This window comes from Penicilliopsis zonata (assembly GCF_001890105.1).
Source record: "Penicilliopsis zonata CBS 506.65 unplaced genomic scaffold ASPZOscaffold_5, whole genome shotgun sequence".
NCBI classification, from domain to species: domain Eukaryota; kingdom Fungi; phylum Ascomycota; class Eurotiomycetes; order Eurotiales; family Aspergillaceae; genus Penicilliopsis; species Penicilliopsis zonata.
The window spans coordinates 1,102,456-1,123,974 of record NW_019208915.1 but is presented as its reverse complement, the minus strand read 5'-3'; the positions used below and the strand labels follow the sequence as shown (position 1 = coordinate 1,123,974).

The following is a 21,519-nucleotide window of genomic DNA, read 5'->3' as shown; positions in this document are numbered from 1 at the left end:
TAGTCGGCATACTCCTTCGAGAATCACTATACCACGGCACTTTTTACAAGAGTGCCTGCCTACTAGGCTGTGGATCAGGGCCTTCTTCCTCATTCTTCGATACGGAGACTAGGAACCATTCATGCTAATACGTCATGTGGTTCTCTTCTCTGTGCTTGTCTCCTCCCCCCCGCAACGGATGATTGCACCCGAAAATATTTCATTCCGGACGGCAATGGAATCGACGGCGGAGAGTTGGTTGGCTTTTATAAAACGGCTTTGGTGGGATCTAGGGAATGATTGATTCTATTATGATCATAACGGCTGAGGATCTCTCCCCAAAATGTCTCTCCACTCTCCCCTGTCCCTCCATATCAACGGCGCTGAGGTGCCCTCCACCACCGGTGAGACTTTTACCGTCTTCAACCCTATGACCGGACAGCCGCTGTTCGAATGTGCCTCCGCCGGAGTAGACGACTATGCTGCAGCCATTGGCCATGCCCAGAAGGCATTCCAGAGCTGGTCAGCCACCCCTCCCTCGATACGCCGCAATATTTTTCTGCGTGCTGCGGACATCCTAACAAGCTATCTCGAGACCGACGCCCCGGAGATCCTGGCTAACGAGGTCTCTGCCGTGAAGTCAATGGTCAGATTGAACGTCCTTGCCTCGGCGGCGATGCTCAGGGAAAGCGCCGGTCTGGTCACACACATCAAGGGTGAGATTGTCCCTGCGGACCGATTAGGGACGACGATCATGGTGATGAGAGAGGCGGTGGGGGTTGTCTTTGCGATAAGCCCATGGAATATGCCGGTAGGTTCACTTAACACTGAGTATAGGGAGAGGAAGGGAGATCTGACGGTACAGGTCAATCTTACGGTCCGCGCCATCGCCACGCCCCTCATTTGCGGCAACACGGTCATCCTCAAGCCATCTGAATACAGCCCCAAATCTCAGCATCTCGTCGTTAGGGCATTGAAAGAGGCCGGGCTACCTGCAGGCTGTCTCAACTTCTTGCCATCAAGTCCAGGCAACGCACCCACGGTGACGGAGTTTGCAGTCAAGCACCGCCTGGTGCGCCGGGTGAACTTTACAGGCAGTGACCGCGTGGGCAAAATCATTGCCGGCTGGGCTTCCACATGTGTCAAGCAGTGCCTGCTTGAACTCGGCGGCAAAGCACCCGCCCTGGTACTGGAAGATGCAGACCTGGACGATGCAGTGGAGGCGGTCCTGTTTGGCGGGCTCGCCAACAGCGGGCAAATATGCATGTACGTTGAACGAAATCTCAGACCACCACAAGCCCAGCCAGAGAGAAAAAGAGAGAGAGAGAGAGAGAGAGAGAGAGAGAGTTCAACCAACTAAACTTTTTGCTTGAACTTGTAGGTCCACTGAGCGTGTGATTGTGCACTCGGCCATCGCCGATGCGTTTGTCGAACTGCTCCTCCGCCGCGTCGCGCAGATCAAAGTCGGCAACCACCTGGAAGACCCTAGCGTCTCCCTGTCCGGCCTGTACTGCGCGGCCGCGCCGAAACGCATCCTGGACCTGATCGCCTCCGCCGAGGCATCGGGCGCAACCCTCCTACACGGTGACCGACAGGTGTCTGGCCCCAACGGGACCATCCTCCAGCCGCATATCCTTGACCGCGTCGCCCCCTCAATGGCCATTTTCCGTGAGGAGACCTTCGGCCCGGTCCTGTGCCTGACGCGGGCCGCGTCTACGGCCGAGGCCATCGACATCGCCAACGACTCCGAGTATACCCTCTGCGCCAGCGTGTTTACCCGCGACGCCCTGGCCGGCATGGAGATCGCCGCCAAAGTGCGCGCCGGCAGCTGCCACGTCAACGGGCCGACGGTGTATATCGAGCCCACGCTTCCCAACGGGGGAACGGGAGGTCGCAGTGGGTATGGGCGGTTTGGCGGCATGGCGGGCGTGGAGGAATTTACGGAGAAGAAGATTGTGAGCCTGGTCAAGCCGGGAATGAAGTATGCTTTTTAATATACAGATATAGAACGATCCTTCTTTTCTTCTCTTCTCTTCTCTTGTCTTATTTACCTAGGTATTCCCCTATTGAAACTGTAGACTGCCGAGGAAATGCTCGAAATTTGACCAGTCCGCATTATGCTGCGTCGCAAGCCCGATCGGATCCTGCCACACCAGGGGATCATAGAACTCTTCGTGCTCCCCCATCGAGAGCCCTGCGTCGAGCGAGGGAGGCTGACCATGCTGTACTACTGTAATACCTGGGTCGGCTGTGAGGGGGATGGTCGGATGTCCGTCCTCTGGTATCTGGGGGTGTTGGCGTAGAATCGGCTGAGGATGGAGCCCCCTGGCCCCCGAGATATGGTTCATATGATGATGCTTCGCTGCGATGTGATGGCTATCACGATGGTCAGTACTGCTACTATTTGCCAAGATACTGCTGTGGACTGCTTCGGCAAAGTTTTCCACCACGCTGGTCAACCGCTGCATGGTCAGACACTTATCGGACGCTCTGAGGACACGCCGGAGACAGTCAACAACAGTTTGGACGGTATGGCGCATGGCTTTTTCCTTTCCTTCTTCTCTATTCATGACTACATATTGCGGTGAGGTAGATGGCCGCCACAGCAGCCGTAGTAAGAGCACCATGGCAGCCGAATAGGCGTAGAAGAAATCCAGGCTTGTCCGGCCGCGGAGCTCGCAGGATGCATCCAGCATGAGGAGCAAATTACTGACGCACAGAGCCGATGACACGCACTGCCGGGCCAGGCGCGAGACGTGGTGGAGGGGAGTCGTCGTCGCCTCGTGCGGCGCAGCGCTGCTGCTGGACCGGGTCTGCCCCTCCTCCTCTTCCTCCCAGGGATAGATGCAGCTGCCCGGAGGGGACTGGTTGTGCCAGCTATGCGAGATGGTCATGAGCAGATACGGCCGCGTGATCAGGATCACCAGGTTGTGGAATTGGACATCCAACATGGCCAGCGCCCGTAGGTGGTCCGGCGGATAGCGGGCGCCAAAGTCGCGCAGCTGTGCGGCAGTAGGGGGTTCGGAAGTTCGCAGGATCTCAGCATCATCTAGAGATAGATATGCCGGCAGTGATGCTTTCCACGCTTGGAGTTCCCCAAGCAGGGCGGTAGGGTCGTTGGCTGGTGGCGAAGTCGATGCCGACGAAGAGGTTGATAAGTTTGACGAGGATGATGCTGCCACGGACTTGGACCGCGGTGGCCGAAAGATGGTTCGTTTCAAACGGTGGCCTAGGATCTGCAGCTCCACGCTGGCCTTGGAGTATCCGGGGAGCCCATGGCCATGGCCCTGGGCCAGAACATGATCTGACGGCGCAATATCGACCTCGTCAATGTCAATCGCGCTGGGCCGATCCAGCGACAGGCAAAGAAAGCGCTCAAACGCGTACAGCGAGCACCACAGATGTTTGCGTGTTTCCCGCTCCACCAGGGGGAAAGTCCGGTTTATATTGTCGTCGTGGAGGCCCAGTGCAATGGCAACACGGGTGGCGCATCCGACCAGCGTCCACGAAGCGTTGCGGTCGTTGTTATTGTGATAGAGATGCCCCATCAACAGCAGCGCTTGCACATTGGACAATGTACAGGTCGTCATCATCCGCGGCAAGGCCATCCGGGACAAGGTCCAGCAGTGCGTCTGCAGAGCAGGAAGATCAACATCGACAGTTGCTGGGATATCATGGTCGACCAGCATCCCGCCAAAAACCAAGATCAGATGCAGACAGACCACCCATCCTTCATCTAAATATCTGGAGACATCTAGCTCTGATGCTGATAGATAGGACTGCAAGTTCTCGTGGAAGAGGGTCCTGTTAAAGAGCGGGTGATCGCCATGCACCACGTCAAAGTATCTCTGCACCAGCGTTTCTATCGCATTGAGAGGAAGCGACTGGATATACGCTCTGGAACGCCGAAACTCATCGACTGTCGCGGCCGTCGCGGGACTGAGCCCAGCTGACAACTGTTGCTGCTGCTGCTGCTGCTGTTGTTGTTGTTGTTGTCGCATCTGAGGAGCACCCTCGGGACTGCCCTGGGCCTCCAGGGCCTCGGCGACCGTGTCGGCAGCGAACCGCGAGGCTGGCTGCTGCTCCGAAATTAGGTCTCGCAGCTGGGCGAAGAATGACAATGTGCCTGACGGGCCGATGTAATGGCAATGGCCGTATGAGTCTCGCACGAGGCGTGGAGAATGCGAGACCGGCTCGATCGACGAGGGCAGCTGTTGTTGCGCTAAATCATTCTGTAGCTTCTTCTCCATGGTAGTATGATCCATGCCTCCGAATTCTGATGACGCCTCCTCTGCCTCCTCCCTCTCTTCCTGGTCACCGTGATCCCCCTGCTGGGTATCCACGTCCGGCATGGAAACCCCGACCCTTCGCCCCAGCTCCAGTAATGCTGGAACCGTATTCGTGACGGCATCGGGGAAGACGCCCTTGACGATGGCTTCAAGACATAGAATTCTTACCCCTTTGTCAGTTCCAGGCTGTTCTCGGCTTATAAGGATTTCAATAGCCTTCTTTCTTCCTGTTGTCTCTCACCTGGCCCGGATCGTTTCCACGCTACCATACAGCCGTGTCTTCCTCTGGAACGTCGACACACAGGGAATACCAGTATGCTGACATGCAATGCAGTCGTGTTCGTGTTCATTGCGAATGCATTTGCAGCGTCTCTAGTAAGAGTGAGGTGGGTCAGTCGTTGGCTAGTACAAAGTACCCCATGCTACTCGCCAAGTAACAGGATCGTCGTTTCGTTACAGCCCCTGAATCGCACTCATCTCGACTCACCTTCCGACAGTAATCACAGCTCAGCGAAGTCCGCTTCCGCAGCTCATCGGGCACTCGACGTCGTTTTCTGCGCGGATCCATAATCGCTATCTCGGTTTCGGAGATAGTACAGCGAGAGTAGGTGAAGAAGGAACACTGCATCCGAGTTAAAAGTGCTGAGCTTCCTTCTCTCTGTGGGGGGTCATCGCCATCTGCGGGGGTGGCGAGGGCAGACATCCGAAGGATTAGCTGAGCAAACCAGTCGTTAGAATTATCCGGGATAGTTATTAGCTTACCTTCATTCATTGCGTATTCTGTTTCTTTCGCGGCGTTTTCTTTTCTCAAATCGAACTTTTCCTTGCAATGGACTCGCAGACCGGCTCCGTCCAGCTGCCGGACCACCGACGCCTCTCTTACGAGCTGTCCGGCCATGTCGCCGGCCCCGTTGTGATCCTGTCGAACTCGCTACTTACGAGCGTGCGACTATGGGATATCTTCGTCGATGACCTGCACCAGAAGGGCTTCCGGGTGCTGCGGTACGATCAACCGGGCCATGGCAGCTCCAGCGTCCCCGAGGACCCCACACAGACGACGTTCCTGACGTTGAGCGCAGATGTCAAGACGCTGCTAGATCGACTCCAGATCGCCCAGGTGTATGCTTGGGTGGGCATTTCCATGGGGGCGGCCAAGGGTGCCTTTTTTGTGACGCAGTACCCGGGCGTGGTGGCCAAACTGGTGCTCTGCGATACCATCTCCTGTTCGCCGCAGAACGCAGGCATCGCGGACCCATTTGCGGCGCGCGTGGCACTGGCACGCGAGAAAGCCACGGCAATCGACGAGTTGACTGAGCAGACGCTGGGCCGCTGGTTCCAGGAAGACTGGCGGCGTGAACACGCCGACGAGACGGCCCGGATGCGCGCCGCAATGCGAGTGACTCGACCGGGAGGGTTTATTGCGTGCTGCAATGCCTTGCAGCACCAGTCGTTCGATCTCAAGCCCCTGATGCCAAAGATCGGCGCGTGTGTACAGTCAGTGCTGGTGGTCGTGGGAGAACTGGACGCAGACCTACCCATATCCATGGCCGCCATGAAAGACGAGATCGAACGCACGTCGGCTTCGCCAGTGGATATGGTGATCATCCCTCGTGCAGGCCATGTTCCGGTTGTGGATGGGCGCGAGGTCTTTACTGAGAAGGTGATGGCATTTCTGGGATCACCATCGCTGCGCGACAGCAAAGTGTAGCTTAGAACCCATCTTAATCTATCTCTTCTTACATTAGTCTTTAGTCTTGCTAACGCCATTGGTTGTATCATTCATATCATTCACATCTTCGTATGCATCAAGTGTATAGTACACTCAATGGATTAAGCCAGCATATACAATCGCACTACTCCCGTTAGCATTCCATGCTCGACTCTTCTTCACCGGAAACATGACCCCATAGCTCTATTATGGAGCACATACTTGGCATGAAACTAATGATTCGGTTGCGACTTGGGAATCCCTAGCGATCGAGCGTCGGATACTTGCACCCGACGGCGCATTCTCCAGCGAGAGCGAGGATCCCGGGTAAATTCAGGCGTAGAGATTCGATTCTGGCGTGAGATATAAGGCTTGGTTACTGGCTGTCGCAAGTCAACTTCTGATTTCATCTTCAATGCAAGTTGCTTTGGTTGAAGAAAGACCGAAGAAGGAGCAAAATTACCATGTCACCCATTATCACTCGCAAGGTTCTCATCGTTGGCGCTGGCCTGGGAGGTCTCTGTACCTCGCTTGCTCTGCGACAGGATGGCCATGAGGTGACAATCATTGATTCGGCGCCGGAGTTTGCAGAGGTGAGTGCTGCCAGCAGTCCCGGCGGATGTACTTTGGTTTTTGATATTTCAACGAGTAAGTAGTACTAACTCCTCACGACGTGCAGGCGGGCGCCGGCATTCGTGTGCCTCCTAATAACTCGCGACTTCTGCTCCGCTGGGGCGTTGATCTAGAGAATATGAAGAAGTCTGTGTCGAAGCGGTATCATTTCGTTCGGTGGCAAGACGGATCGACCATCACCAAGTTCCCCTTCGAGAATATCATCCAGACCCACGGCGCTCCGTACTATCTGGTCCATCGCGCTGATCTGCACGCTGCGCTGCTGGATGCGGCCATTAAGGCTGGCGTCACGGTGTTGAAGAACCAGCGCGTGGTCTCGTATGACTTCTCCAAGCCTGAAGCCATCACCGAGGATGGGCGAGCATGGACGGCAGACCTGATTATCTGTGCAGATGGTAAGACCTAAACTGTGCCCAGTGACGGGTTTGTTTTTGTCAAGTGCAGTTCAAAGCAAACGCTAATGCATATATACTGACTGATTTCTAGGAATCAAATCGGCTGCCCGTCCGCTTCTGACCGGCCACCCCGATCGACCTCGCGACACGGGCGACGTCGCCTACCGCATCCTCATCCCCGGAAAGGACCTGTTGGCCGACCCAGAGCTGGCCGACCTGATCACTGACCCTGCCACCACCTCCTGGTGTGGGCCGGATGCCCATCTGGTCGGCTACCCGATCCGCAACGGCGAACTGTACAACATCGTCGTGTGCGCGACTTCGCTAGGCGAGACAAGTGATGAGACCTGGGTTGTCGAGGGCAACAACGAGGAGCTGTGTTCGCGCTTCAGCGGCTGGGAGTCGCGCGTCCGCAAGCTGTGCCGTCTGACGCCCGCCTTCATGAAATGGCGCCTGTGCGATCTGCCCACGCTCTCGACCTGGGTCCATCCCTCCGGCAAGGCGTGTCTGCTGGGCGACGCATGTCATCCCATGCTGCCCTACCTTGCTCAGGGAGCGGCACAGGCTGCCGAAGATGCTGCCACTCTACGCCAGTCGCTGACCAAGTATCCCGATCTCTCCGACGCCCTGTATCAGTACCAGCGCTTGCGTCTCCCGCGCGCCTCGACAATCCAGGCAAAGACCCGCGAGCACCAGTACATCCTCCATATCGACGATGGGGATGAACAGGTTCAGCGTGACGAGATTCTCAAACTCAACGCCCAGAATAACCCGGTCTTTTGGGGTTTCGACCAGCGCAGGCGCTGGCTTTTTAGTCACGACGCTGAGAAGCTGGACGAAGAAAAGGGTGGTGGCTGGGATGCCCCGGCTGTTGCTTCGCTCTAAGTTGAAGTACTGGCCGGAGATTTGTGTCTGTATATAAATTTATGATTTCTCTCAGTTCGAGTGGTCGATTCAATTGAAATTTTTCTTCTTTTTAGATGTTTTCAAGCTCTGGCCGTTTTTTAATGAAGTTGTTACACCTCTAAGTCCCAGGACCCCGAACTGTTTTGCTGTACTCGGGAATGATGAGTATCTCTCTCCCTCCCCACCAAGATAAACCACTCATTGGTAGGGGGGTGAACTTCCCCAATGGGCTATCAGGTTGCTGTCATCAAATTGATCTAAAATCGTAAACTTTGTTTGCGGGATGGCCCCTGTGGTTGCAAGTACCCGACCCAAGCTCGTGGCGGCCTAGAGCAAGATGCGTCCGAAGATCTGTCAGGGATAGGACAGCCAGTGTATATAACCAGTCTAATGGCCGTGGGGGAGGATCTCCTGGGACTGTCAGTTTGTGTATTGCCTAAAGCATTTTGCATCCTTTTCTGTTTGAAATCATGATCTCCACTCACTCAATCGATTCCGAGCTGGAAAAGGGGTACCAGAATGATATGCGGCATGTTGAAGACTCAACCAGCATCGAGCGTACGAGCAACATTGCTCCACCCTCAGTGGAGGAGAAGCACCTGGTCAGGAAGATGGATATGCGTCTGCTCCCTGTTTTGGTCATGTTATATGTGATGGGATTCTTGGACCGGGTCAATATCGGTAGGTTCAACAATCATCATTCTGAATGGGCGATTGCCCCTTTTGCTGGCGTCACCTGTGATAATAATGTCACCCATAGGAAATGCCCGACTGTATAGCCTCGAAGCCGATCTCGGTCTGACAGGAGACGACTATCAACTCTGCGTCTCCGTCCTTTTCGCCACGTACGTTGTCTTTGAAATGCCTGCCAACATCTTTCTGAAGAAGGTCGGCCCTCGAAACTTCATCCCCCTTGCCTCTGTCAGCTGGGGTCTGGTCAGTATGTGTACTGGCTTTGTGCAGAACAAGACCCAGCTTATCGTTGTACGACTCCTACTCGGAGCATGTGAGGCGGGCTATTTCCCAGGAATCTGTCTCTACCTTGGATTCTGGTATTGTCGGCGTGAGCTTGGAGTGCGCGTCTTCTATCTGTTCACCGCGTCCGCCGTGGCGGGCTCCTTTGGGGGCTTGCTAGCGTACGCCATCGGACATATGGATGGCATTGCCAACTATCATGCCTGGAGGTGGCTCATGATCCTTGAGGGCATTCCAACCATCTGTCTTGGCGTCGCCGCGTACTTCCTCCTCGACAACGAGCCTGCCTCTGCCAGATTCCTGACAGCGGAGGAAAAGCAGCTGGCTCTCAGTCGCATAGAACGCGACTCCGCTGGGCTGTCAGCGGCCGAGCAGTCAGAAGGCCTGAATTGGTCGCAGGTCATGGTGGGACTCAAGGACTGGAGGATCTGGGTCTTCAGTATCGCCCAGGTAGGTGTGACGGTCATGCTGTACGGCTACTCGACCTTCCTGCCGACCATCATCGAAGCGCTGGGATACTCAGGAGTGCAGACCCAGCTTCTCACCATTCCATGCTACGCCTGTGGAGCGGTTTCCTATGCAATTACCGCATATTGGTCTGACCGGCTGGGCCAACGTGGAGTCTTCACCGTGGGAGGATGTTTGGTCGCCTCCGCCGGATACGCCATCTTACTCGGCACATCGCACGATGGCGCAGGCGTCCAGTATGCTGGGTGCCTTATCGTTGCTATCGGGTTATACGTCTCTGTTGGTGTGCCCATCTCGTGGATGCCAAACAATCTACCATCGGCCTATAAGCGTGCTGCAGGCAACGGTCTCATGTTCATGATGGCCAACTGCGCTGGTGTCATTTCGTCCTACATCTATTTGACCCAAGATGCGCCCGAGTACACAATGGGGCATGCCGTGGTTCTTGGCTTTGTGTTGCTGTCGGGTATCCTATTTGCCATCATGTCAGCGGTGCTGTGGAGAGAAAACCGCAAGCGAGACCGCGGAGAGCGGGACTATCGTCTCCAAGGCAAGTCAGACGAGGAGCTGGCGGCATTGGCGGACGACCATCCGTGGTATCGCTACCTGTATTAGAACACTGGTGACTAGCTGTCAACAATGACTATTTAGTTAGTAACTATTCTGTACCTCAGGTCATAATGGGTAGTGATACCCCCACGCCTGACGTTGCTTCCCCGCATCAAACTAGCTTGGAGCTTCTCCACAAACCCCAGGATTGTGGCGCAGAGTAATGGAAGCATACACCCGAAGGATCCTCGATGATTGTAGAGGAAACCCCTCTCTATATTTATGATCACTGTGGGCTGCAATAGTTAGTGGTATTAAGTAAGAAGGGAGTGGTAACAAAAATTCGTCCTGAATCGCATCTGCATTCTGCACTCTTTGGAACAATGGCACCGAAAGAAGGGAAAGTCGCGGTATGCGTGGGTACACACGAAATTTGCATCCAGCAACGGCCCATTCCACAACCAAGTGGCACAAAGGTACTGGTGAAAATCGAGGCTGCCGGTGTCTGTGCGACAGATCTCCATCTTGTTCGCAAATCCATTCCCTACCTCCAACCTACAGTTGAGGTGTGCGGGCATGAAGGGATTGGCCGGGTCATCGGATTAGGGCCTGAAGTCGACAGCTCAGAGTGGAAAGTGGGCGATCGAGTGGCTCATCGCTGGCTGTATCAAACCTGCGGCGAGTGTGAGCTCTGTCTGGGAGGAAACGAGCAGTTCTGCGACAAAAGGAAGTTGAGTGGAAAAGATGTTGATGGATGCTGGGCCGGTAATTTTCCTCGTTCTGTCGCTACCCCTTTCTCATCTATTCTAATGTGTCCTGAACTGAATGGTGTGCGCTTTTAGAATATACACTCGTAGATAGCCGCAATCTTCTGCGTATACCGGAGGATGTCCGCGCATCAGAAGCAGCTCCAATTTTGTGTGCAGGTGAGCCTACAAATGAGATCATTAGGGTAAAAATGCTGATATCCCTGTGTGTTCAATAGGAACAACCGCATATCGTGCACTAAAGACTTCTCAGTTAGCTCAAGGGCAATGGGTAGCTATTGTTGGCGCTGGAGGTGGATTAGGCCATCTGTAAGCATGATTTCTCGAATACCAGCTTTTGACTAACCAATTTGCAGAGCTGTTCAGTATGCTAAGGCACTAGGGCTGCGTGTTTTGGCTATCGATGCGGGCGAAAGCAAAGGAGAGTTGTGCAAGCAGCTGGGGGCTGAGGTCTTCCTGGACTTCACTCAGGTCAAGGTACTGTCTCCGATCTCGATTTGCCCCCCTTTTCCTCGTATGTAGGTGGGTGACTGACCATGGCTATCAGGATATGACTGCAGAAGTCGTTTCTATTACCGGGGGCGGTGCACATGGTATCCTCGTGGTGAGCTCGAGCGTCAGAGCTTACGAACAAGCCGTGACGTATGTCCGCAAACTGGGCATTATCGTGTGTATCGGCATCAGTAAGTGCTCGATATATCATTTTTCTCAAGGGCAAACCTCTCACAATGACTCTCAGCTCCGACAAAAATGCACTTTCCCCTGGGACCTGAGTATTTTGTGGCTAAGGGGGTCCGCTTGACGGGAGGAAGCACCGGTACGATCCAAGATACTAAAGAAGCGCTGGAGTATGTCCGTGATGGGCGAGTCAAGCCCATCATTGTCGAAAAAACCCTGGAGCAGATTCAGTCTTGTTTGGAATCGTTAGAGAAGGGTGATGTCATGGGTCGTTTTGTAGCAGTCTTCTAGGCAGTTGAAATCACCTCACTTGGTGAGTGGCGGCATTCTGTTCCGCCTTGCTATCGCACTTTTTCAATGATAAATCGTTATTCCAAAGAAGAGTTGCAGCAGTCGAAGTTCAGCCAAAGGCGGGTTGGAAGTCCTCGTAGAAAGAAGCTGGAAGGAAAACAGACTGCCTCTTCGCGTTAGTGCAGTCAAGGGTTCAAACCACATCAGGCTAGAGGTTATCACAAAATAAGACAAGCGCCAACTTTTGGTCTGCAGTATAAAATTGTATGCGAGGCCCAAACATTGCGATTTCGACCTACAACCAGTACTGACAGCTCAGACAAAGCACTTGAGCGAAAGTCTACGGCTGGGGGTTTCTCTTCGACCTGACGAGTTGCCAGTCGGCCTTCAACCCTCCAAGTGATTCCAACTTTCTGCATTATACTCTCGATGAGCCAGTAGTAAGTCGATTTATGAACAGGTTTGGTGAGTACATGCTAGAATGGCTGGCCAAGGCATGAGTTGAGCGAGGAGCCTACCATCAGTGGAAAGGTGGTGAGTATGGTTTCTCCCAAAACCACTCTTCACTCATGACTCATGCTGACCTATCTATCTGTCTGCAAGGCTTTTTTTTTGCTAGAACCGCATATTTTTGCTTTGTTTCCCTGTTACTCGATGATTACCAATACCGCAGGTCACCCCTCTGTCCTCGAGTGAACGGCTGTCAAACGGGAACAAAGTACTCAACGTCAGGACATCAACATCGAGGGGGTATGCAGCGGACATGGGCCGAGCGTTTCCACGCGTGAACATTGGCGCGGCGGAGCCCGCGGCAACGTGCAGCTCATTGCGGGTGCAGAGGATCAGCGTCGGGTCGAGTACATGGCTCGAACAGATTGCGGTAACGCTACTGAACCGATTATCTGGCAGGGTTGTGATGCAGCGGCAGTGCTGTCAGTTGGACTCTTCTTTGAGGCCGAAAGAAGATTAATCCTGCGAAGCAGTGGTAATTACTGCTCATTATAGGGCAGTTGATCAGGGAGAGAACGGTCGAGAATGAGGCAAGCAAGTCAACATGTCGTCCCCTGACCTTTTGGTATCAGATAATGTTGTACAAATGACCTTTTGACAAAATCAGGGGGTCACTAGACCGCTGAGCCACTAAAAATGTCAAGACATTGAATAGGGCCCTATATGGTCATATATTCCTGTGACAAGATCGATTTGACCTTGCTGACGGGGGGGGGGGGGGGGGGGGGGGGGGGGGGGGGGGGGGTGACACTAGAATGGATTCCTGTTGGACATGAATAACTGGCCTCATCCAGGATGGAAGAGCTTGACTAAGATACTATGGTGATTCAGATGATAATATTTTGATCTCGAATGTGACACTATCACGAGGTATATATATATATATATGTGTGTGTGTGTGTGTGTGTGGTATATACTACATACAATCTTGATGCACCAGGTAGAGATGAACTTCTGGATAGGTCTTTTCCTGACTCTTGCCGGAGCACAGTTGCTCTGCAATGGACGCAACATCTGCTCGCGCAAGTACTCGAATGTAACGTTTGTTGGATCTCACGATGCTCCTTTTGTAAGTGATTATTCTAATACTTTTGTCTACATCTCAACTTCCTAATGCTGTAGGTCGGCCCCCTCCCTCAGCAGAACCAAAATATCGACATTCCAGCCCAACTGGAACTAGGAATCCGGTTCCTGCAAGGCCAGACGCACCGCCGACCGATCACCGGCACGCTGTCGCTATGCCATACCTCGTGCCTGCTAGAAGACGCGGGCAGTCTGACTGGTTTCTTGGAGAGAGTGAAGCGCTGGCTAGACGGACACCCGCGCGAGGTGGTGACGCTGCTTCTTACGAACGGGGATTCGGTGAATATCGACGAGTTCGCTGCGTCATTTACCGCCAGTGGAATTACGAGATATACATTTATCCCAGAAATCAACGAGAATAATCAGACCACGACGAGTACTACTACTCCTAATAATGCCGCGGATTGGCCGACGTTAGACGAACTGATTCTTACCAATCAGCGGCTAGTGGTTTTTCTCGACTACGGCGCCAACACAACCCACACGCCATACATACTGGATGAATTTGCGTATTTCTTCGAGACGGCGTTCGACGTGACGGACGCGCAGAGCCTGGGAAGCGCCTGCACGGTCGACCGGCCGCGCGGGGCGTCGCCCGTCGGTCGGATGGCGCTGCTCAACCATTTCCTGGACGTCGAGATCCTGCCGGGCGTGCTGGTGCCGGACCGGGAGCGCGCGGCGCAGACCAACGCGGCGCATGGGGCGGGCAGCATCGGAGCGCAGGTGGCTGCGTGTCGTCGGGCGCTATTGGGAGAGGAAGGGCGAGTGAACGTGGTGCTGCTGGATTTTGTGGATGAGGGGGAGGCCATGGCGGTGCAGGATGCGATGAATAGTTAGAGAGATAGAGTACTGGTAAGTAGTTATCTACTACCACTCCGTACATCGTGCTGGTAAGTACCTAACTATAGTAATAGTACTTAGTAACTATTCTATGGAATGTGAAATCATGAGGGAGAAGGAGATCATGTGATATATTACATAAGCCAGATCCATTGTCCATCACGTGACATACGCGCCACTTTGACCACGTATAGAAACTTTTCCTTCTCTCCTTCCCTTGTCTTCCGTCTAGAAGAAAATGGACAGAAGAGGAGTCCAGGATGCGTCTTGGACTCGCTGGTATGCTCGAGAATGCGAGACTGGCGAGACTCGATCCTCCAGGCAACCCACTAGCAGCCAGTCCTTCTATCGACGCTAGGATTGACTGAATATTGTCTCGTGTCGGGCTGTGGGTACCGGCATATACTTTTTACTATAGCCAAGCCTGCCTTGCTGAACAATAACGTACCTAAAATAATACTCCATGATATGAGGCCATGGACATATATTACCAGTGGGAGCAGTGGGAGCAGTAGTAGCAGTAGTAGCAGTAGGCTATATCATACACTTAGTACTCACCAGATAGCATATAATAATAATATTCCCATATATTCCATTCTCATATATTCCATTCCCAAATTCCCAAATTCCCAAATTCCCCCAGAACCACGACATATAAAGCCTGATAAACGTTAATACAGTCGCTCGATGCGGCTAGTCTCTCGGATCCCTTGTTCGATTCCTGATACTCTCTTTCTTTCTCTCTCTCTCTCTCTCTCTCTCTCTCTCTCTCTCCCTCTCCATCTCCCTCTCCCTCTTGTCTTCGTCTCATTCTTCTCCTGCCAGACTCTTCTAGATTCTCTGCATTCTCTGTATTTCTCATCTCCATCAAGGCACTCTCCAATTCGTCTGTTCTATCTGTTATCGCTCTCTCTCCACCCCCCCGCGTCCGCTTATTGTTCTGTTCCTCTCTTCGCGGGTTTGGTGGTATCCGCGTGTCCCGTGACCCGGCCACAAATTCCTCTCTCTCCTCCTCCTCCTCCTCCTCCTCTCCCTCTCTCTCCCCCTCTCGCTCTCCCTCTTTTCCGTCTCGCTTCTTCCTCTTCCCCCCTCGATTCATCTCCTCTCATGCCTTCTGCCGGCTGCTGACCGGTCCCCAATTCTTCCCTCTTCATCCTCATCCCCCCCCCCCTCCCTCGCCGAGGGCCCCGGCCATGTCCTCGGATCCTTCCTCTGGGCCTCCGGCCGATGCCTCCCTCGCCAAGGAGGCCTCGCTGCCGCTCTCTTCTTCGGCGGTGGTGGCTCCCACCGCCACGACGACTGCAAATACTACTACGACAAACACCCCGACGAACACCACCGCCGTGAATACGCCCGCCTCCGACGTCGACACCGCCGCCCCCGCCGCCCCCTACGGCACGCGTTCGCGTGGCCGCAATGCCCCGCGGCCCAACTACGCCGAGGATCGAGACCTCGATCTCGATCTGGAGATGACCCTGGCTCCGCCGACGACCAGTACCCCTTCGTCGTCGGCGTCGAAATCCGCCAGACGCAGCGCGGGTGCTGCGGCTGTCGCCAACGGGGCGGGCGAGAAACGCCGTGCCCTGGCCGCCTCCTCTTCCGCTTCCACCACCGCTGCCTCTTCCTCCACCACCAGCAGTCACAACAACAACAACAACAACAACTCAAATAACAACTCCTCCACAACTAACGGCAAAGAGGCCATTCCCGGGACGTCGTCGTTTTCCGCCAGACCAGACGATACGGGTTCCTCGTCCGTTTCGAAAAAACGCAAGCAGCCCGCTTCCTCCGGTAGCCACACCACCGCCGGGAATGCCGCAAAAAAGGTCTTCACCAGTGCTCCCGGAGGAGGAGGAGGAGGAGGAGGAGGAGGAGGTGGTGGTGGTGGTTTATTGACAGGCCAACCCGAGACCAATATGATGAGTTTTACCGCGACGGGCGCCCGGCTGCAGGACGGTAAACTGACGGCGGATGACGGGACAGTCCTTGCTGTGAACGGTATATACCATCTTTCCTTTCCTATTCTTTTCTTTTCCTTTTCATAAAAAAAAAAAAACAATTGAACCGCTAATATATTAGACCACGTCTATCTTATTTGCGAACCCCCCGGCGAACCCTACTATCTCGCCCGGATCATGGAGTTTCTTCCCTCACGCGACCGGCCCGCCACCATCGATGCCCTACGCGTCAACTGGTTCTATCGCCCCCGCGACATCCACCGCAAGGCCGCCGATACCCGTCTCGTCTTCGCCTCCATGCACTCGGATACCTGCCCGCTGACGGCTCTGCGCGGCAAGTGTCAGATCCGCCACGTCGCCGAGATCGAGAACCTCGACACCTACCGCAAGACCCGGGATGCCTTCTGGTTCGACAAGCTGTACGAACGCTACATTATGCGCTACTACGAGGTCATCCCCACCCGCGAGGTCATCAACGTCCCCGCCCCGGTCAAGAAGGTTTTGGACGAGCGCTGGCAGTACGTCCTCATTGAGATCGGCCGCCGCAAGGAGCTCACCAGCGCCGTCAAGACCTGCCATCGCTGTACCCGCTACGCCGCCTCCGCCGACTCCGTCGACTGCGCCGTCTGCCACCACACCTACCACATGTACTGCGTCCGCCCCGTCCTCACCAAGAAGCCCGCCCGCGGCTTTGCCTGGGCTTGTGCCGCCTGCAGCCGCGCCCAGGAACGCAAGCTCGAGGCCCGCAATACCCCACTGCTCGGCGGCGCCGCCGGCGGCGGCAGCAACAGCATCGTCGAGGATTTCCCCGAAGATATTCCCGAAGAGATCCCGGAGGAGATTCCCGAGGAGATTCGTGACGAGGAGATGGAAGATGCGCCGGGCCTCGGGGGAATCTCTACCACCACCTTGAGCACCACCACCGCTGCCGCCGCCGCCGCTGCCACTACCACCACCACCACCACCACCACGACAACAGCGACTACCCCCATCGAGGGTCCGCACGAAGCTGGTCCCGCGACCGAGGAACAGATTGCCCAGGCCCGCTTGTGGCCCTACCGCTACCTCGGTATCCACTGTCGCGTGGAGGACGCTCTGGACTACGACGATCGCATCTACCCGCGCGCCAGCTCCCGCCTCGGCCCCCGCCACCAGGCCACCGTTCCCCCCTGGTACGGTCATCGCATCGAGTACGTCAAGCCCGCCGACAGCAAGAAGAAGAACCTCAAGGGTGGCTCTCGCAAGGATTCCAAACTCTCCAAGGAGACCCAGGCCGCCCTCGAGGCCGCCCGCCAGGAACGCGCCAACCGGCCCAAATGGGTCCTCGACGAGCCTCGCGGCTACGTGGCCCGCGGCGAGGATGAACCCGTCCTCCTTCATGGAAAATCCGTCCGCACGGCCGAGCTGATGTTCAAAATGCCCACAGAGGACCAGCGGCCTCCGCCTCCCACCACCACCCGCGGCGAGGACGATTCCCCCGCCGCCGACTGGACCCCCGAGGCCCGCGAACGTTTCCTCGACGACTACATGCGCCGCGCCCAGGCTTTAGCTCCCAACAAGGGCCTCGAACCCTACTCGACCAACTTCCTCGACAAGGCCCTACAGCTCCTCTATGCCGAGAGCTTCAATGCCGACGCCGCCCTCGCCCGCCTGCAGCGCGCCAACAAGTACTCCGACCTGAAGGAGCCGCATCTGCGCCCAGAGGAGGTCAAGCGCTTCGAGCAAGCCGTCGCCCTCTACGGCTCCGAACTGCGCAACGTCACCAAGCACGTCGGGTCTGTCCCGCACTACCAGATCGTCCGCTTCTACTACATGTGGAAGAAAACCCCGGCCGGCCGTCGCATCTGGGGCAACTACGAGGGCCGCCGCGGCAAGAAGGAGGCCAAGCGTGCCTCCGCCGCCGCCAAGCTGGTCGACGACGTCGCCGACGACCACGACGACTCCGCCTTTGACGCCGACAAGGCCGCCGACAAGAAACGCGGCTTCCAGTGCAAATTCTGTGCCACCCGCTCCTCGCGCCAGTGGCGCCGCGCCCCCGGCGCAGCTCCCGGCACCACCGTGCCCGCCGAACCCGCCAACAAGAAGGACAAGGCCGGTCCGCCCCTGACCGTCGCCCTGTGTCTGCGCTGTGCCCTGCTCTGGCGCAAGTACGGTATCCAGTGGGAGAACGTCGACGAGGTCGCCAAGAAGATCGCCCAGAGTGGCAACAAGTCCTGGCGTCGTCGCATCGATGAGGAACTGCTTGCCCAGTTGCTCCTCTCCGCCGAGACTGGTCCGGGTTCCCCCTCAGGAAGTGCTCCAGGACCGGCGGCGGCCTCGACAGATGGTACATCTAACAAGAAGAAGAAACAACAACAACCATCCCAGCAACAGATGGGAGAGAAAGACAAGGATAAGGAAAAGGACAAGGACAAGGACAAGGATAAAGACAAGGACAGTGTTGCCCCTTCTACGGCCACCTCGGTGGAACCCGCCCCGACGACGAAGAAGAAGGGAACCGCCGCCGCCGCAGCAGCAGCAGCAGCAGCAGCAGCAGAACCTGCGCCTATCATCCCTGACCCGCCCAAGGCCAAGACGCTACCGTGTGCCGTGTGCAACCAGATGGAACCTCTGTCGCAGCACCTATCATGTCGGGACTGTCGCCTGACCGTCCACCGAGGCTGCTACGGTGTGGCGGGCACGACCGGCAACAAATGGCTGTGCGACATGTGTTCCAACGACCGCAACCCGCTCATCTCCACGGCGTACGAGTGTGTACTCTGTCCCGTCCGTTGGACGGAGCACGAACTGATGGAGCCGCCCAAGATCACGCATAAGAAAAAGACGGACCGAGAGCGTGAGAAAGAACGGCTGGAGAAGGAGATGGTCGTCGAGGCCATCAAGCTGTACCGCCAGCGCCAGGAGGCCGTCGGCAAACCTATCGGCCCCCGCGAACCCCTCAAGCGCACCATTGGTAACAACTGGGTGCACGTCCAGTGCGCCCTCGCCCACCCGGAGATCAAGTTTGGCGACGCCGCCGCCCTCGAGCCCGCCGAAGGGTTCGGCCTCATCCCCGCCGACCGCCACCGCGCCGTCTGCAAGATCTGCAAGACCAGCGACGGCGCCTGTGTCGCCTGCCATTTCCCCGGCTGCTCCGCCATGTTGCACGTTGGCTGCGCCGTCCAGGCTCAGTATCCCGTCGGTCTCGACGTCACCCCGGTCAAGAGCTCGCGCCGCGACTCTGTCGCAACCATCCGCCTCGGCGACGAGGCGGGTGCCACCTGCGCCGCCGTCTGGTGTCCCCATCATCCGCGTTCTTCGGTCTTACATCCCCTGAGCGAGCCCACCGATCATGACGACCTGTCCGCCCTACAGCTCTTCGCTCGCACCTATAAGCAAGCGGACCTTTCCCTCACGGGAACCGTCCGCAAGGCCGCCTATCTCCAACAACAGCAGCAGCAGCAGCAACTACTACAACAACAACAACAACAACAACAACAACAACCAAACTTGCCACCCGCCCGCCGCTCGCAAACAACCAACCCCGAGGTGGACGAGATGGTCATCGACGCTGCTTCTAGCCCCGTTGCTACGATGACTACTACATCCGAGCATGGCGCTTCAGATCATGCCTGTGTTCGGTGTGCCACTGCTTACAGCCCGCGCTGGTGGCCCGTCCCTGAACCTCCACGCAGGCTGCCGCTCATCCCCAATGGTAACCTTCATGGTGGTCCAGATCGTGCCCTGTCGGGTGATAGTCGTCCTACGTACGAATGCCACAAGTGCCATCTCGCGCATGGCAAGACAATGGCACCGATCACCATGGCGGCGACGAACAACAACAACAACAATAATAATACTAATAATACTAATAATCCCATTGCCGCCCCTGCTGCTCCCCCTGCTGCTCCCCCTGCTCCTACCGTCGCCTCCACCTCCACTGCCGCTGCTGCTGCTGCTACTGCTGGCCCCGCCCAGCCCTCACCGGAGCCTCGATTATCGTCGCCTTATGCGCCGGGACCCCAGCGTCCCGTACTACCAGCTCCACGATTGCCTGAATACCACGGTCATTCCTACGGGTCTCATGGACACCCAACACCACCGACCATCCTACCTCGGCCCATCGGATCGGCCGGCTGGTCACCACCAGGCTACGAGTCACGGCCACCCGAATATGGGGGTGACGCTTCTTCCACGCCTACCCTTCGAGGTGCTCCTCCTCCTCCTCCTCCTCATCCGCCCATATACCACGGTCCTCCTCCTCACCCTCCTCATCCTTCTCACCCTTCTCACCCTTCTCACCCTTCTCACTCTTCTCACTCTTCTCACTCTTCTCACCCGCCTCACCCACCTCACCCACCTCACCCCTCTCATCCTCCTCATCCTCCTCACGTATCAATGTCAAACTCGGTTGCCAACAGCAACCCACCTCATCTAAATGGCGGCTATCCGGCGCACCATGCGCCGCCCGCACCACCTGCACATCCTCCTCACCCACCCTACGCCAATGGTGCTTCGGGGCCAACCCCGCCGCCGCCTCCACCGCCGTTTCTCGCACACCAGAGCCCATACGGCCCTGTGCCCGCGCGCTCGCCGCACCTTTCCCAGGCCCGGCCGTACGCGGCCGCCTCGGCCTCGCCGCCTGATGTGCATTCGAATCTTGTGCGACACTCGCCGCCGCATTCCCTGAGCGCGTTGAATTCGGGCGGACCCCCGCCGCTGCTGTATCCGGTGGATCGGAACACTAACACCAACACGACGACGACGACGACGACGACGGGCACCGCGGGGCCTAGCGAGGAGGGCAGTGGACGGTCGACCGTCAACGGCACGACGCACGGGGGATCCGGGGCCAGTGCGAGTCCATCGTTGAAGAATCTACTGTCGTAGAGCGGATTTATGTATGATACCAGGCATAGCATGGCGTTATTTACCAAGTAGTTCACCATACTCAAGAGAGTACTCCTACTGAACCCTGTGATTATTAATTTATTATGTAAGACACTATGATTACTAATCATAATCACGTGCCATTAGTAATCCAGATTTCATACGGAAGAGACTTCCGTATTGTCAGATACGGTACTCTGTACGACCAATCATACTGAAACAGGAGACGGGGCAGACGCGGGATCTGCTCGGTTGGAGTATCTCCGTTAATACGCCGGCCCTGGCAAGTCTTGAGTTAATCCTATGTAGTATATATATATATATATATATATATACATATACTACATATACTATATGTACTATATGTACTAGATATGAATACCTAGTATCAGGTAATTTAGCTAGGTTGATACTACAGGTATCATGAATAGTGGAAGTGGACAAGTGGATCAAGAAGACTCTTATCGATCATGGCACCATGCGAATTCTTCTAGAAGTACCAGGTATTACAGGTAGGTGATGGTATGTATTGTACTGTATTGTACTGTATTGTACAGTACTGTATACAACTTCCCTTCTCTTTACTAATTCTCTATCATATTGATATTCTATATTCTCTTC

At 55.7% G+C, this 21,519-nt stretch overlaps 8 protein-coding genes across 8 annotated transcripts; 7 read left to right on the top strand and 1 right to left on the bottom strand.

Annotated features, from left to right (window-relative positions):
- Positions 1 to 322: 322 nt before the first annotated feature.
- Positions 323 to 1,973, top strand: ASPZODRAFT_63812 (hypothetical protein; the record flags this gene model as incomplete). Its single annotated transcript, XM_022729185.1, has 3 exons — positions 323 to 790; positions 845 to 1,245; positions 1,361 to 1,973. 3 exons carry the CDS (start codon positions 323 to 325, stop codon positions 1,971 to 1,973), a joined length of 1,482 nt encoding a protein of 493 aa, XP_022582367.1.
- Positions 1,974 to 2,042: 69 nt separating this feature from the next.
- ASPZODRAFT_151291 (hypothetical protein) lies at positions 2,043 to 4,836 on the bottom strand (the record flags this gene model as incomplete). The annotated part of the gene is made up of 4 exons (XM_022725725.1): positions 2,043 to 2,209; positions 2,363 to 4,431; positions 4,510 to 4,640; positions 4,756 to 4,836. The coding sequence occupies 4 exons, from the start codon at positions 4,834 to 4,836 to the stop codon at positions 2,043 to 2,045; spliced, it is 2,448 nt and encodes an 815-aa protein (XP_022582366.1).
- A 261-nt stretch (positions 4,837 to 5,097) lies between these two features.
- On the top strand, positions 5,098 to 5,976 carry ASPZODRAFT_15301 (hypothetical protein; the record flags this gene model as incomplete). The annotated part of the gene is made up of 1 exon (XM_022725923.1): positions 5,098 to 5,976. One exon carries the CDS (start codon positions 5,098 to 5,100, stop codon positions 5,974 to 5,976), a length of 879 nt encoding a protein of 292 aa, XP_022582365.1.
- Positions 5,977 to 6,440: 464 nt separating this feature from the next.
- On the top strand, positions 6,441 to 7,889 carry ASPZODRAFT_63899 (hypothetical protein; the record flags this gene model as incomplete). Its single annotated transcript, XM_022729191.1, has 3 exons — positions 6,441 to 6,585; positions 6,633 to 7,004; positions 7,096 to 7,889. 3 exons carry the CDS (start codon positions 6,441 to 6,443, stop codon positions 7,887 to 7,889), a joined length of 1,311 nt encoding a protein of 436 aa, XP_022582364.1.
- Positions 7,890 to 8,311: 422 nt separating this feature from the next.
- On the top strand, positions 8,312 to 9,968 carry ASPZODRAFT_158726 (hypothetical protein; the record flags this gene model as incomplete). Its single annotated transcript, XM_022726364.1, has 3 exons — positions 8,312 to 8,321; positions 8,396 to 8,591; positions 8,671 to 9,968. The coding sequence occupies exons 2-3, from the start codon at positions 8,435 to 8,437 to the stop codon at positions 9,966 to 9,968; spliced, it is 1,455 nt and encodes a 484-aa protein (XP_022582363.1). The 5' UTR covers positions 8,312 to 8,321; positions 8,396 to 8,434.
- Positions 9,969 to 10,208: 240 nt separating this feature from the next.
- Positions 10,209 to 11,697, top strand: ASPZODRAFT_131445 (hypothetical protein). Its single transcript, XM_022722768.1, has 6 exons — positions 10,209 to 10,667; positions 10,745 to 10,828; positions 10,888 to 10,978; positions 11,026 to 11,146; positions 11,217 to 11,352; positions 11,409 to 11,697. Exons 1-6 carry the CDS (start codon positions 10,286 to 10,288, stop codon positions 11,636 to 11,638), a joined length of 1,044 nt encoding a protein of 347 aa, XP_022582362.1. The 5' UTR covers positions 10,209 to 10,285; the 3' UTR covers positions 11,639 to 11,697.
- Positions 11,698 to 11,964: 267 nt separating this feature from the next.
- Positions 11,965 to 14,068, top strand: ASPZODRAFT_24739 (hypothetical protein; the record flags this gene model as incomplete). The annotated part of the gene is made up of 4 exons (XM_022727974.1): positions 11,965 to 12,172; positions 12,242 to 12,570; positions 13,111 to 13,217; positions 13,271 to 14,068. Exons 2-4 carry the CDS (start codon positions 12,402 to 12,404, stop codon positions 14,066 to 14,068), a joined length of 1,074 nt encoding a protein of 357 aa, XP_022582361.1. The 5' UTR covers positions 11,965 to 12,172; positions 12,242 to 12,401.
- A 1,196-nt stretch (positions 14,069 to 15,264) lies between these two features.
- ASPZODRAFT_15296 (hypothetical protein) lies at positions 15,265 to 20,898 on the top strand (the record flags this gene model as incomplete). The annotated part of the gene is made up of 2 exons (XM_022725912.1): positions 15,265 to 16,069; positions 16,151 to 20,898. The coding sequence occupies 2 exons, from the start codon at positions 15,265 to 15,267 to the stop codon at positions 20,896 to 20,898; spliced, it is 5,553 nt and encodes a 1,850-aa protein (XP_022582360.1).
- Positions 20,899 to 21,519: the final 621 nt, after the last annotated feature.